Source organism: Hyla sarda, unplaced genomic scaffold, assembly GCF_029499605.1.
Source record: "Hyla sarda isolate aHylSar1 unplaced genomic scaffold, aHylSar1.hap1 scaffold_1444, whole genome shotgun sequence".
Taxonomy (NCBI): Eukaryota; Metazoa; Chordata; class Amphibia; order Anura; family Hylidae; genus Hyla; species Hyla sarda.
Window position 1 is genome coordinate 61,452 of NW_026608073.1, and position 14,669 is coordinate 76,120.

The window sequence follows — 14,669 nt, forward strand, 5'->3', positions numbered from 1 at the left end:
CCTGAGCGCCTGATATCCTGCGCTATTTATTACACTGTGGTGGGGATGTAATGGCGGTTATTCATGCTGGTGTTTGTGGTTTATTGTGTGATTTGTGGCACACTCACAATACACACTACATTACAATGGCTCCTTGTCATGGCGGTCTCTGCGGATTATGCTCGAAGGTCTGGTGGTGTATCCGGCTGCCGGGACGGGTGACTGACCTGAAACGCCTCCAGCTGAAGCAGAGCCTGGTTAATCCTGGAGATGGTTGGGTACGGGCGCAGGTCAACCTTAAACCTGAAATGAAAACCGGTGATGAGGGGAGATGGCGTGGGGAGCACAGAGGGACCCTGATGTCTATCCTCCCAGGAACAGCCTGGGGGTGTACACTCAAACATGAACATTTTCATTGGTGAGGTGTTTGGGGGGGGGGGGGGAGGGGAGAGAGAGAGATCACTCACCGCTTCTGGTGCTCAATCTCTAATGTTCATACAGTAATGAAGAGAGATCACTCACCGCTTCTGGTGCTCAATCTCTAATGTTCATACAATAATGAAGAGAGATCACTCACCGCTTCTGGTGCTCAATCTCTGTAGTGTTCATACAATAATGAAGAGAGATCACTCACCGCTTCTGGTGCTCAATCTCTAATGCTCATACAGTAATGAAGAGAGATCACTCACCGCTTCTGGTGCTCAATCTCTAATGTTCATACAGTAATGAAGAGAGATCACTCACCACTTCTGGTGCTCAATCTCTGTAGTGTTCATACAATAATGAAGAGAGATCACTCACCGCTTCTGGTGCTCAATCTCTAATGTTCATACAATAATGAAGAGAGATCACTCACCGCTTCTGGTGCTCAATCTCTAATGTTCATACAATAATGAAGAGAGATCACTCACCGCTTCTGGTGCTCAATCTCTGTAGTGTTCATACAATAATGAAGAGAGATCACTCACCGCTTCTGGTGCTCAATCTCTGTAGTGTTCATACAAAAATGAAGAGAGATCACTCACCGCTTCTGGTGCTCAATCTCTGTAGTGTTCATACAATAATGAAGAGAGATCACTCACCGCTTCTGGTGCTCAATCTCTAATGCTCATACAGTAATGAAGAGAGATCACTCACCGCTTCTGGTGCTCAATCTCTGTAGTGCTCATACAGTAATGAAGAGAGATCACTCACCGCTTCTGGTGCTCAATCTCTAATGTTCATACAATAATGAAGAGAGATCACTCACCGCTTCTGGTGCTCAATCTCTAATGTTCATACAATAATGGAGAGATCACTCACCGCTTCTGGTGCTCAATCTCTAATGTTCATGTAGTAATGAAGAGAGATCACTCACCGCTTCTGGTGCTCAATCTCTAATGTTCATGTAGTAATGAAGAGAGATCACTCACCGCTTCTGGTGCTCAATCTCTAATGTTCATGTAGTAATGAAGAGAGATCACTCACCGCTTCTGGTGCTCAATCTCTAATGTTCATGTAGTAATGAAGAGAGATCATTCACCGCTTCTGGTGCGTGTTCTTTATTTAAGGGTGCAGATTAAAAATTCTATAGAAAGGTTCGGACACCACATAAGACAGACTCAATCTCACCGATGCAGGGGGAGGGTTTAATTCACACCCTGCTTGACATAGGTGAGGGCGGTGTTAAAAAAAATATATATATTTAAGACCTGTAAAATCCAAACATTTTACACAATGCAAACAATCTTAAAGGGGTTCTCCGGTGCTTACACATCTTATCCCCTAGATGCCTGATCGCGGGAGTCCCGCCGCTGGGGACCCTCGTGATCTTGCACGCGGCACCCCGTTTGTAATCAGTCCCCAGAGCGTGTTGGCTCCGGGTCTGATTACAGACATCCACAAGGCCGGCGGCATCCCCCCCGTGAGACGTCACGCTCCGCCCTTCAATGCAAGCCTACAGGAGGGGGCGTGATAGCTGTCACACCCCCTCCAGTAGTCTTGCATTGAGGGGCGGAGCGTGACATCACGCGCCGCCCGCCAGTAATCAGTCCCGGAGCGAACATGCTCCGGGGACTGATTACATACGGGGTGCCGCATGCAAGATCACGGGGGTCCCCAGCGGCAGGACCCTAGAGAGAGATCACTCACCGCTTCTGGTGCTCAATCTCTAATGTTCATACAGTAATGAAGAGAGATCACTCACCGCTTCTGGTGCTCAATCTCTAATGTTCATACAATAATGAAGAGAGATCACTCACCGCTTCTGGTGCTCAATCTCTGTAGTGTTCATACAATAATGAAGAGAGATCACTCACCGCTTCTGGTGCTCAATCTCTAATGCTCATACAGTAATGAAGAGAGATCACTCACCGCTTCTGGTGCTCAATCTCTAATGTTCATACAATAATGAAGAGAGATCACTCACCACTTCTGGTGCTCAATCTCTGTAGTGTTCATACAATAATGAAGAGAGATCACTCACCGCTTCTGGTGCTCAATCTCTAATGTTCATACAATAATGAAGAGAGATCACTCACCGCTTCTGGTGCTCAATCTCTAATGTTCATACAATAATGAAGAGAGATCAATCACCGCTTCTGGTGCTCAATCTCTGTAGTGTTCATACAAAAATGAAGAGAGATCACTCACCGCTTCTGGTGCTCAATCTCTGTAGTGTTCATACAATAATGAAGAGAGATCACTCACCGCTTCTGGTGCTCAATCTCTAATGCTCATACAGTAATGAAGAGAGATCACTCACCGCTTCTGGTGCTCAATCTCTGTAGTGCTCATACAGTAATGAAGAGAGATCACTCACCGCTTCTGGTGCTCAATCTCTAATGTTCATACAATAATGAAGAGAGATCACTCACCGCTTCTGGTGCTCAATCTCTAATGTTCATACAATAATGGAGAGATCACTCACCGCTTCTGGTGCTCAATCTCTGTAGTGTTCATGTAGTAATGAAGAGAGATCACTCACCGCTTCTGGTGCTCAATCTCTAATGTTCATGTAGTAATGAAGAGAGATCACTCACCGCTTCTGGTGCTCAATCTCTAATGTTCATGTAGTAATGAAGAGAGATCACTCACCGCTTCTGGTGCTCAATCTCTAATGTTCATGTAGTAATGAAGAGAGATCACTCACCGCTTCTGGTGCTCAATCTCTAATGTTCATGTAGTAATGAAGAGAGATCATTCACCGCTTCTGGTGCGCGTTCTTTATTTAAGGGTGCAGATTAAAAATTCTATAGAAAGGTTCGGACACCACATAAGACAGACTCAATCTCACCGATGCAGGGGGAGGGTTTAATTCACACCCTGCTTGACATAGGTGAGGGCGGTGTTAAAAAAAATATATATATTTAAGACCTGTAAAATCCAAACATTTTACACAATGCAAACAATCTTAAAGGGGTTCTCCGGTGCTTACACATCTTATCCCCTAGATGCCTGATCGCGGGAGTCCCGCCGCTGGGGACCCTCGTGATCTTGCACGCGGCACCCCGTTTGTAATCAGTCCCCAGAGCGTGTTGGCTCCGGGTCTGATTACAGACATCCACAAGGCCGGCGGCATCCCCCCCGTGAGACGTCACGCTCCGCCCTTCAATGCAAGCCTACAGGAGGGGGCGTGATAGCTGTCACACCCCCTCCAGTAGTCTTGCATTGAGGGGCGGAGCGTGACATCACGCGCCGCCCGCCAGTAATCAGTCCCGGAGCGAACATGCTCCGGGGACTGATTACATACGGGGTGCCGCATGCAAGATCACGGGGGTCCCCAGCGGCAGGACTCCCACGATCAGGCATCTTATCCCCTATCCTTTGGATATGAGATAAGATGTGTAAGCACCGGAGAACCACTTTAACAAAACACTCAAATCCTGCCTATGGTTTAGTCCTGCATTGCCTAGAGCTCGTGTAGCGATAATCCATCGGCCTTCACATTGGAGTAGTGCTTGTCGTCTGTCTATGCCGTTCTGTGGATGCACCCTTTCTATGCTGAGCATTTGTAGACATCTCTGATCTCCACTGTGTGCTTCACGTACGAGGGAGATCAATCTTGGTGCTCCTTTGCCCGTTCTCAGGGGATATATATGTTCCCTACGGCGGGTGTTGAGTGCTCTACTCGTGCATTGGATATAAGATCGCACGCACGGACACACAATGGCAGACGACGAAAGTGGTGCGACAACACATGCAATCCTTCATTGCTATGCGAACATCTCCTATATTTTTATTTTTTCCCCGTAACCATGAAGGGGCACCATGTACAAGAGCCGCGCTTGGTTTCCTTTTGGCACTGTTTTGTCTACCCAATTAGATTTTTTGGGATCTGACAATTTACTTTGTGTAAGCGTGCTACCGATAGTATTACATTTCATAAATGAGACGAGGGCTTTACCGTCACTAAAGCTTTTAAGATCAACATCGTTTTGTATGATGTACCAGTTTTTATTAATGATTTCTTTAATTTTGTTAGCCATGGGGCTGTACTTGAATGTGAAGGCGAATCTTTATTGTTTACTTCTTTCTCCTTTGGATTATGTAACAGTTTGAGGCGGTTCTTTGCTTTTGCAGGTTTTAATATTTTGCGTGGATAACCCCTATTTAGCCACCTGTCATAAAGCCCTCTGACCTGCTTTAGAAACTCCTCCTCACGGTCATTAATCCGCCGAAGTCTTAAGAACTGGCTATAAGGGACTGTGGTTTTGGTGGGATTAGGGTGGTAACTATTAAAGTTTTACGGAATCCTGGGACACTAATAGCGCCTCCTTTTTTTGGTGATGGGGACCTCTAAAAATTCAAGCTTTTCATGGCTAATGACTGAGGTGAATTTTAGATTCATATTGTTTGTTGTATTTAGGTGTTTCACCCATTCAGAGAATGTGTCTACAGGGCCCCTGCATACAATGAAAATATCGTCTACAACTCTAGAATAGGTGTGGATGGATATGGTGAAGGAACGAGTTGGTAGTATTCAACACGTCATTTCTCATAGCCGGCTACAAAGAGGTTGGCAAGGGAAACTGCAATGTATTACAAGTCAGAATGAACTGAAGTGAATCACAAACAAAATTAATAAATTAATAAGTCCACATAAAAGAGAAAAAAGATTCCGGCACTGCTATTTTCCTGAGTAATCCAATCACAATATTCTGTGTGTGCTGATAGTAACTGAATGCCAAACTGTGGATCAATGTGGGTGGCGTACACGCTTGTCAGACTATGAAATCACTGCACAAAAGAAAGTTGCGGAGCAATGAGAAATGACGTGTTCAATACTACCAACTCGTTCCTTCACCATATCCATCCACACCTATTCTAGAGTTGTAGACGATATTTTCATTGTATGCACGGGCCCTGTAGACACATTCTCTGAATGGGTGAAACACCTAAATACAACAAACAATATGAATCTAAAATTCACCTCAGTCATTAGCCATGAAAAGCTTGAATTTTTAGAGGTCCTCATCACCAAAAAAAGGAGGAGCTATTAGTGTCCCAGGATTCCGTAAAACTTTAATAGTTACCACCCTAATCCCACCAAAACCACAGTCCCTTATAGCCAGTTCTTAAGACTTCGGCGGATTAATGACCGTGAGGAGGAGTTTCTAAAGCAGGTCAGAGGGCTTTATGACAGGTGGCTAAATAGGGGTTATCCACCCAAAATATTAAAACCTGCAAAAGCAAAGAACCGCCTCAAACTGTTACATAATCCAAAGGAGAAAGAAGTAAACAATAAAGATTCGCCTTCACATTCAAGTACAGCCCCATGGCTAACAAAATTAAAGAAATCATTAATAAAAACTGGTACATCATACAAAACGATGTTGATCTTAAAAGCTTTAGTGACGGTAAAGCCCTCGTCTCATTTCTGAAATGTAATAGTATCGGTAGCACGCTTACACAAAGTAAATTGTCAGATCCCAAAAAATCTAATTGGGTAGACAAAACAGTGCCAAAAGGAAACCAAGCGCGGCTCTTGCACATGCTGCCCGTTCATGGTTACGGGGAAAAAATAAAAATATAGGAGATGTTCGCATAGCAATGAAGGATTGCATGTGTTGTCGCACCACTTTCGTCGTCTGCCATTGTGTGTCCGTGCGTGCGATCTTATATCCAATGCACGAGTAGAGCCCTCAACACCCGCCGTAGGGAACATATATATCCCCTGAGAACGGGCAAAGGAGCACCAAGATTGATCTCCCTCGTACGTGAAGCACAGTGGAGATCAGAGATGTCTACAAATGCTCAGCATAGAAAGGGTGCATCCACAGAACGGCATAGACAGACGACAAGCACTACTCCAATGTGAAGGCCGATGGATTATCGCTACACGAGCTCTAGGCAATGCAGGACTAAACCATAGGCAGGATTTGAGTGTTTTGTTAAGTTTGTTTGCATTGTGTAAAACGTTTGGATTTTACATGTCTTTTAAATATTTTTTTTTTAACACCGCCCTCACCTATGTCAGGCAGGGTGTGAATTAAACCCTCCCCCTGCATCGGTGAGATTGAGTCTGAAGAAACACCATGTCGGTGTGAAACCGTGCTGTTACTCGTGTCTTATGTGGTGTCCGAACCTTTCTATACGCTTTTTAATCTGTACCCTGAAATAAAGAACGCGCACCAGAAGCGGTGAGTGATCTCTCTCGTCATTACTACATGAACACCACAGAGATTGAGCACCAGAAGCGGTGAGTGATCTCTCTTCATTATTGTATGAACACTACAGAGATTGAGCACCAGAAGCGGTGAGTGATCTCTCTTCATTACTGTATGAACATTACAGAGATTGAGCACCAGAAGCGGTGAGTGATCTCTCGTCATTACTACATGAACACCACAGAGATTGAGCACCAGAAGCGGTGAGTGATCTTTCTTCATTACTACATGAACACCACAGAGATTGAGCACCAGAAGCGGTGAGTGATCTCTCTCCATTACTACATGAACATTAGAGATTGAGCACCAGAAGCGGTGAGTGATCTCTCCATTATTGTATGAACACTGCAGAGATTGAGCACCAGAAGCGGTGAGTGATCTCTCTTCATTACTACATGAACACCACAGAGATTGAGCACCAGAAGCGGTGAGTGATCTCTCTCCATTACTACATGAACATTAGAGATTGAGCACCAGAAGCGGTGAGTGATCTCTCTCCATTACTACATGAACATTAGAGATTGAGCACCAGAAGCGGTGAGTGATCTTTCTTCATTACTACATGAACATTAGAGATTGAGCACCAGAAGCGGTGAGTGATCTCTCTCTATTACTACATGAACATTAGAGATTGAGCACCAGAAGCGGTGAGTGATCTCTCTCTATTACTACATGAATATTAGAGATTGAGCACCAGAAGCGGTGAGTGATCTCTCTCTATTACTACATGAATATTAGAGATTGAGCACCAGAAGCGGTGAGTGATCTCTCTCTATTACTACATGAATGTTAGAGATTGAGCACCAGAAGCGACGAGTGATCTTTCTTCATTACTACATGAACATTAGAGATTGAGCACCAGAAGCGGTGAGTGATCTTTCTCCATTACTACATGAACATTAGAGATTGAGCACCAGAAGCGGTGAGTGATCGCTCTCCATTACTACATGAATATTAGAGATTGAGCACCAGAAGCAGTGAGTGATCTCTCTCTATTACTACATGAATATTAGAGATTGAGCACCAGAAGCGGTGAGTGATCTTTCTCCATTACTGTATTAACATTAGAGATTGAGCACCAGAAGCGGTGAGTGATCGCTCGTCATTACTACATGAACATTAGAGATTGAGCACCAGAAGTGGTGAGTGATCTCTCGTCATTACTACATGAACATTAGAGATTGAGCACCAGAAGCGGTGAGTGATCTTTCTCCATTACTGTATTAACAGAGATTGAGCACCAGAAGCGGTGAGTGATCTTTCTCCATTACTGTATTAACAGAGATTGAGCACAAGAAGCGGTGAGTGATCTCTCTTCATTACTACATGAACATTACAGAGATTGAGCACCAGAAGCGGTGAGTGATCTCTCTCCATTACTACATGAACATTACAGAGATTGAGCACCAGAAGCGGTGAGTGATCTCTCTCCATTACTACATGAACACTGCAGAGATTGAGCACCAGAAGCGGTGAGTGATCTCTCTCCATTACTACATGAACATTAGAGATTGAGCACCAGAAGCGGTGAGTGATCTCTCTCCATTACTACATGAACATTAGAGATTGAGCACCAGAAGCGGTGAGTGATCTCTCTCCATTACTACATGAACATTAGAGATTGAGCACCAGAAGCGGTGAGTGATCGCTCTCCATTACTACATGAATATTAGAGATTGAGCACCAGAAGCAGTGAGTGATCTCTCTCTATTACTACATGAATATTAGAGATTGAGCACCAGAAGCGGTGAGTGATCTCTCTCTATTACTACATGAATATTAGAGATTGAGCACCAGAAGCGGTGAGTGATCTCTCTCTATTACTACATGAATATTAGAGATTGAGCACCAGAAGCAGTGAGTGATCTCTCTCTATTACTACATGAATATTAGAGATTGAGCACCAGAAGCGGTAAGTGATCTCTCTCTATTACTACATGAATATTAGAGATTGAGCACCAGAAGCGGTGAGTGATCTCTCTCTATTACTACATGAATGTTAGAGATTGAGCACCAGAAGAGGTGAGTGATCTCTCTCCATTACTGTATTAACATTAGAGATTGAGCACCAGAAGCGGTGAGTGATCTCTCTCCATTACTACATGAACATTAGAGATTGAGCACCAGAAGCAGTGAGTGATCTCTCTCCATTACTACATGAATATTAGAGATTGAGCACCAGAAGCGGCGAGTGATCTTTCTTCATTACTACATGAACATTAGAGATTGAGCACCAGAAGCGGTGAGTGATCTCTCTCCATTACTACATGAATATTAGAGATTGAGCACCAGAAGCAGTGAGTGATCTCTCTCTATTACTACATGAATATTAGAGATTGAGCACCAGAAGCGGTGAGTGATCTTTCTCCATTACTGTATTAACATTAGAGATTGAGCACCAGAAGCGGTGAGTGATCGCTCGTCATTACTACATGAACATTAGAGATTGAGCACCAGAAGTGGTGAGTGATCTCTCGTCATTACTACATGAACATTAGAGATTGAGCACCAGAAGCGGTGAGTGATCTTTCTCCATTACTGTATTAACAGAGATTGAGCACCAGAAGCGGTGAGTGATCTTTCTCCATTACTGTATTAACATTAGAGATTGAGCACAAGAAGCGGTGAGTGATCTCTCTTCATTACTACATGAACATTAGAGATTGAGCACCGGAAGCGGTGAGTGATCTCTCTCCATTACTACATGAACATTACAGAGATTGAGCACCAGAAGCGGTGAGTGATCTCTCTCCATTACTACATGAACACTGCAGAGATTGAGCACCAGAAGCGGTGAGTGATCTCTCTCCATTACTACATGAACATTAGAGATTGAGCACCAGAAGCGGTGAGTGATCTCTCTCCATTACTACATGAACATTACAGAGATTGAGCACCAGAAGCGGTGAGTGATCTCTCTCCATTACTACATGAACATTACAGAGATTGAGCACCAGAAGCGGTGAGTGATCTCTCTCCATTACTACATGAACACTGCAGAGATTGAGCACCAGAAGCGGTGAGTGATCTCTCTCCATTACTACATGAACATTAGAGATTGAGCACCAGAAGCGGTGAGTGATCTCTCTCCATTACTACATGAACATTAGAGATTGAGCACCAGAAGCGGTGAGTGATCTCTCTCCATTACTACATGAACATTAGAGATTGAGCACCAGAAGCGGTGAGTGATCTCTCTCCATTACTACATGAACATTAGAGATTGAGCACCAGAAGCGGTGAGTGATCTCTCTCCATTACTACATGAACATTAGAGATTGAGCACCAGAAGCGGTGAGTGATCTCTCTCCATTACTACATGAACATTAGAGATTGAGCACCAGAAGCAGTGAGTGATCTCTCTCCATTACTACATGAACACTGCAGAGATTGAGCACCAGAAGCGGTGAGTGATCTCTCGTCATTACTACATGAACATTACAGAGATTGAGCACCAGAAGCGGTGAGTGATCTCTCTCCATTACTACATGAACACTGCAGAGATTGAGCACCAGAAGCGGTGAGTGATCTCTCTCCATTACTACATGAACACTGCAGAGATTGAGCACCAGAAGCGGTGAGTGATCTCTCGTCATTACTACATGAACACCCCCGCCCGCTCACAGGATCTCCAAAGTGCATGGACGCATGCTAACAGTTTAGCGTCACACATAGGCTAGATAGTGCCGACCGCTGAACCTATGTATATTATATTTTACAAATCTTACAGGAAAATGTTCGCCCGTTTACCCGCTCTACAACCTGATACACCGGCTTATATTGCAGGTGAACAGGAGACCGATGCAGGGTCTCGGAGCCCAATCCCCCAGAAGTCCCCTTCTTCCAGCGTTGACTTGCGCTTTGAGGCGGGCCCACAGGCTAGATTTAAATATTCATAAGCACTGGTCACATGACCCCACATCGGTCTCATGGTCACCTGCACTATTACCCGGTGTATCTGGTTCTAGTGAGGGTAAATGGGTGACCGTTTTCCGATAAAGGGTTATGGAAAATTGTCTATGGTCTTACCTGTCTGCGTTGACCACTTGAGGAACAAGACACAGATCGGCCATTGTCACCTGAGGAAAGGAAAGGAGCTGATGAGCAGGGGCCTGGGGGGCACCTATCCTTACCCCTCCCCAACCCACCCGGTGTACCTCATCACCAACACAGTATCGCCCGGCTGTATTCCGAAGCAACACCTCCAGAGCTGCAAGAGGAAGACATCAGGTTATTGGTGCCCTCTGCTGGAGGGGAGGGAGGAGGAGGACAGAGGAGCCTGGGGAGGAGGAGGAGGACAGAGGAGCTTGGGGAGGAGGATGAGGACAGAGGAGCCTGGGGAGGGGCAGAGGAGGAGGAGGACAGAGGAGCCTGGGGAGGAGAACAGGAGCCTGGGGAGGGGCAGAGGAGGAGGAGGACAGAGGAGCCTGGGGAGGGGGAGGAGGACAGAGGAGCCTGGGGAGGGGGAGGAGGACAAGGACAGAGGAGCCTGGGGAGGAGGAGGAGGACAGAGGAGCCTGGGGAGGGGCAGAGGAGGAGGAGGACAGAGGAGCCTGGGGAGGAGGACAGAGGAGGAGGAGGACAGAGGAGCCTGGGGAGAGGCAGAGGAGGAGGACAGAGGAGACTGGGGAGAGGCAGAGGAGGAGGACAGAGGAGACTGGGGAGAGGCAGAGGAGGAGGACAGAGGAGCCTGGGGAGAGGCAGAGGAGGAGGACAGAGGAGCCTGGGGAGAGGCAGAGGAGGAGGACAGAGGAGCCTGGGGAGGAGGACAGAGGAGGAGGAGGACAGGAGCCTGGGGAGGAGGGCAGAGGAGGAGGAGGACAGAGGAGCCTGGGGAGGAGGGCAGAGGAGGACAGAGGGGCCTGAGGAGGAGGACAGAGGAGGAGGAGAACAGAGGAGCCTGGGGAGGGACAGAGAAGGAGGAGGACAGAGGAACTTGGGGAGGAGGGCAGAGGAGGAGGACAGAGGAGCCTGGGGAGAGGTAGAGGAGGACAGAGGAGCCTGGGGAGGAGTACAGAGGAGAAGGACAGAGGAGCCTGGGGAGAGGCAGAGGAGGAGGACAAAGGAGCCTAGCTGGGCAAAAGTGGGGGGGGGAGCCAGTCAAGCTTTTAGGAGGAGGGAGATGGGAACCCCACATTCTGCCCCTTGGGCCTCCTGCACCCCATTACACCGTGCCCCACATTCTGCCCCTCGGGCCTCCTGCACCCCATTACACTGTGCCCCACATCCTGCACCCCATTACACTGTGCCCCACATCCTGCACCCCATTACACTGTGCCCCACATTCTGCACCCCATTACACTGTGCCCCACATTCTGCACTCCATTACACTGTGCCCCACATTCTGCACCCCATTACACTGTGCCCCACATTCTGCACCCCATTACACTGTGCTCCACATTCTGCCCCTCGGTCCTCCTGCACCCCATTACACTGTGCCCCACATTCTGCCCCTGGGGCCTCCTGCACCCCATTACACTGTGCCCCACATTCTGCCCCTCGGGCCTCCTGCACCCCATTACACTGTGCCCCACATTCTGCCCCTGGGCCTCCTGCACCCCATTACACTGTGCCCCACATTCTGCCCCTCGGGCCTCCTGCACCCCATTACACTGTGCCCCACATTCTGCCCCTCGGGCCTCCTGCACCCCATTACACTGTGCCCCACATTCTGCACCCCATTACACTGTGCCCCACATTCTGCACCCCATTACACTGTGCCCCACATTCTGCCCCTCGGGCCTCCTGCACCCCATTACACTGTGCCCACATTCTGCACCCCATTACACTGTGCCCACATTCTGCACCCCATTACACTGTGCCCCACATTTTGCACCCCATTGCACTGTGCCCCACATTCTGCACCCCATTACACTGTGCCCCACATTCTGCCCCTCGGGCCTCCTGCACCCCATTACACTGTGCCCCACATTCTGCACCCCATTACACTGTGCCCACATTCTGCACCCCATTACACTGTGCCCCACATCCTGCACCCCATTGCACTGTGCCCCACATTCTGCACCCCATTACACTGTGCCCCACATTCTGCCCCTCGGGCCTCCTGCACCCCATTACACTGTGCCCCACATTCTGCACCCCATTACACTGTGCCCACATTCTGCACCCCATTACACTGTGCCCCACATCCTGCACCCAATTACACTGTGCCCCACATCCTGCACCCCATTACACTGTGCCCCACATCCTGCACCCCATTACACTGTGCCCCACATCCTGCACCCCATTACACTGTGCCCCACATCCTGCACCCCATTACACTGTGCCCCACATTCTGCCCCCCATTATACTGTGCCCCACCCCCCATTACACTGTGCCCCACATTCTGCCCCTCGGGCCTCCTGCACCCCATTACACTGTGCCCCACATCCTGCGCCCCATTACACTGTGCCCCACATCCTGCATCCCCTTACACTGTGCCCACATTCTGCACCCCATTACACTGTGCCCCACATTCTGCACCCCATTACACTGTGCCCCACATTCTTCCCCTCGGGCCTCCTGCACCCCATTACACTGTGCCCCACATCCTGCGCCCCATTACACTGTGCCCCACATCCTGCACGCCATTACACTGTGCCCACATTCTGCTCCCCATTACACTGTGCCCACATTCTGCTCCCCATTACACTGTGCCCCACATCCTGCGCCCCATTACACTGTGCCCCACATCCTGCACCCCATTACACTGTGCCCCACATTCTGCACCCCATTACACTGTGCCCCACATTCTGCCCCTCGGGCCTCCTGCACCCCATTACACTGTGCCCCACATTCTGCCCCTCGGGCCTACTGCACCCCATTACACTGTGCCCCACATTCTGCCCCTGGGCCTCCTGCACCCCATTACACTGTGCCCCACATTCTGCCCCTCGGGCCTCCTGCACCCCATTACACTGTGCCCCACATTCTGCCCCTCGGGCCTCTTGCACCCCATTACACTGTGCCCCACATTCTGCACCCCATTACACTGTGCCCTACATTCTGCACCCCATTACACAGTGCCCCACATTCTGCCCCTCGGGCCTCCTGCACCCCATTACACTGTGCCAACATTCTGCATCCCATTACACTGTGCCCACATTCTGCACCCAATTACAGTGCCCCACATCCTGCACCCCATTACACTGTGCCCCACATTCTGCACCCCATTACACTGTGCCCCACATTCTGCACCCCATTACACTGTGCCCTCTATTCTGCACCCCATTACACTGTGCCCCACATCCTGCACCCCATTACACTGTGCCCCACATCCTGCAATCCATTACACTGTGCCCCACATCCTGCACCCCATTACATTGTGCCCCACATTCTGCCCCCCATTACACTGTGCCCCACATCCTGCCCCCCCCCATTACACTGTGCCCCACATTCTTCCCCTCGGGCCTCCTGCACCCCATTACACTGTGCCCACATTCTGCACCCCATTACACTGTGCCCACATTCTGCACCCCATTACACTGTGCCCCACATCCTGCGCCCCATTACACTGTGCCCCACATCCTGCGCCCCATTACACTGTGCCCACATTCTGCACCCCATTACACTGTGTCCACATTCTGCACCCCATTACACTGTGCCCCACATTCTTCCCCTCGGGCCTCCTGCACCCCATTACACTGTGCCCCACATTCTGCACCCCATTACACTGTGCCCCACATTCTGCACCCCATTACACTGTGCCCCACATTCTGCACCCCATTACACTGTGCCCCACATTCTGCACCCCATTACACTGTGCCCCACATTCTGCACCCCATTACACTGTGCCCCACATCCTGCACCCCATTACACTGTGCCCCACATCCTGCACCCCATTACACTGTGCCCCCCATCCTGCACCCCATTACACTGTGCCCCCCATCCTGCACCCCATTACACTGTGCCCCCCCATTCTGCACCCCATTACACTGTGCCCCACATCCTGCACCCCATTACACTGTGCCCCACATCCTGCACCCCATTACACTGTGCCCCACATCCTACGCTCCATTACACTGTGCCCCACATCCTGCACCC

General features: G+C 48.7%; 1 protein-coding gene across 2 annotated transcripts in view; it reads right to left on the reverse strand.

Moving 5' to 3' along the window:
- GSTZ1 (glutathione S-transferase zeta 1) overlaps positions 1-14,669 on the reverse strand; it is a 24,010-nt gene continuing 9,341 nt past the window's right edge. For both annotated transcript variants that reach the window (XM_056552202.1, XM_056552203.1), the window contains 3 exons: positions 10,784-10,836; positions 10,656-10,705; positions 1-282 (listed from right to left, as the gene is read on the reverse strand). In XM_056552202.1, the coding sequence (XP_056408177.1) occupies positions 156-282; positions 10,656-10,705; positions 10,784-10,836 (230 nt within the window). In that variant the 3' untranslated portion in view covers positions 1-155. The remainder of the gene's footprint in view (positions 283-10,655; positions 10,706-10,783; positions 10,837-14,669) is intronic.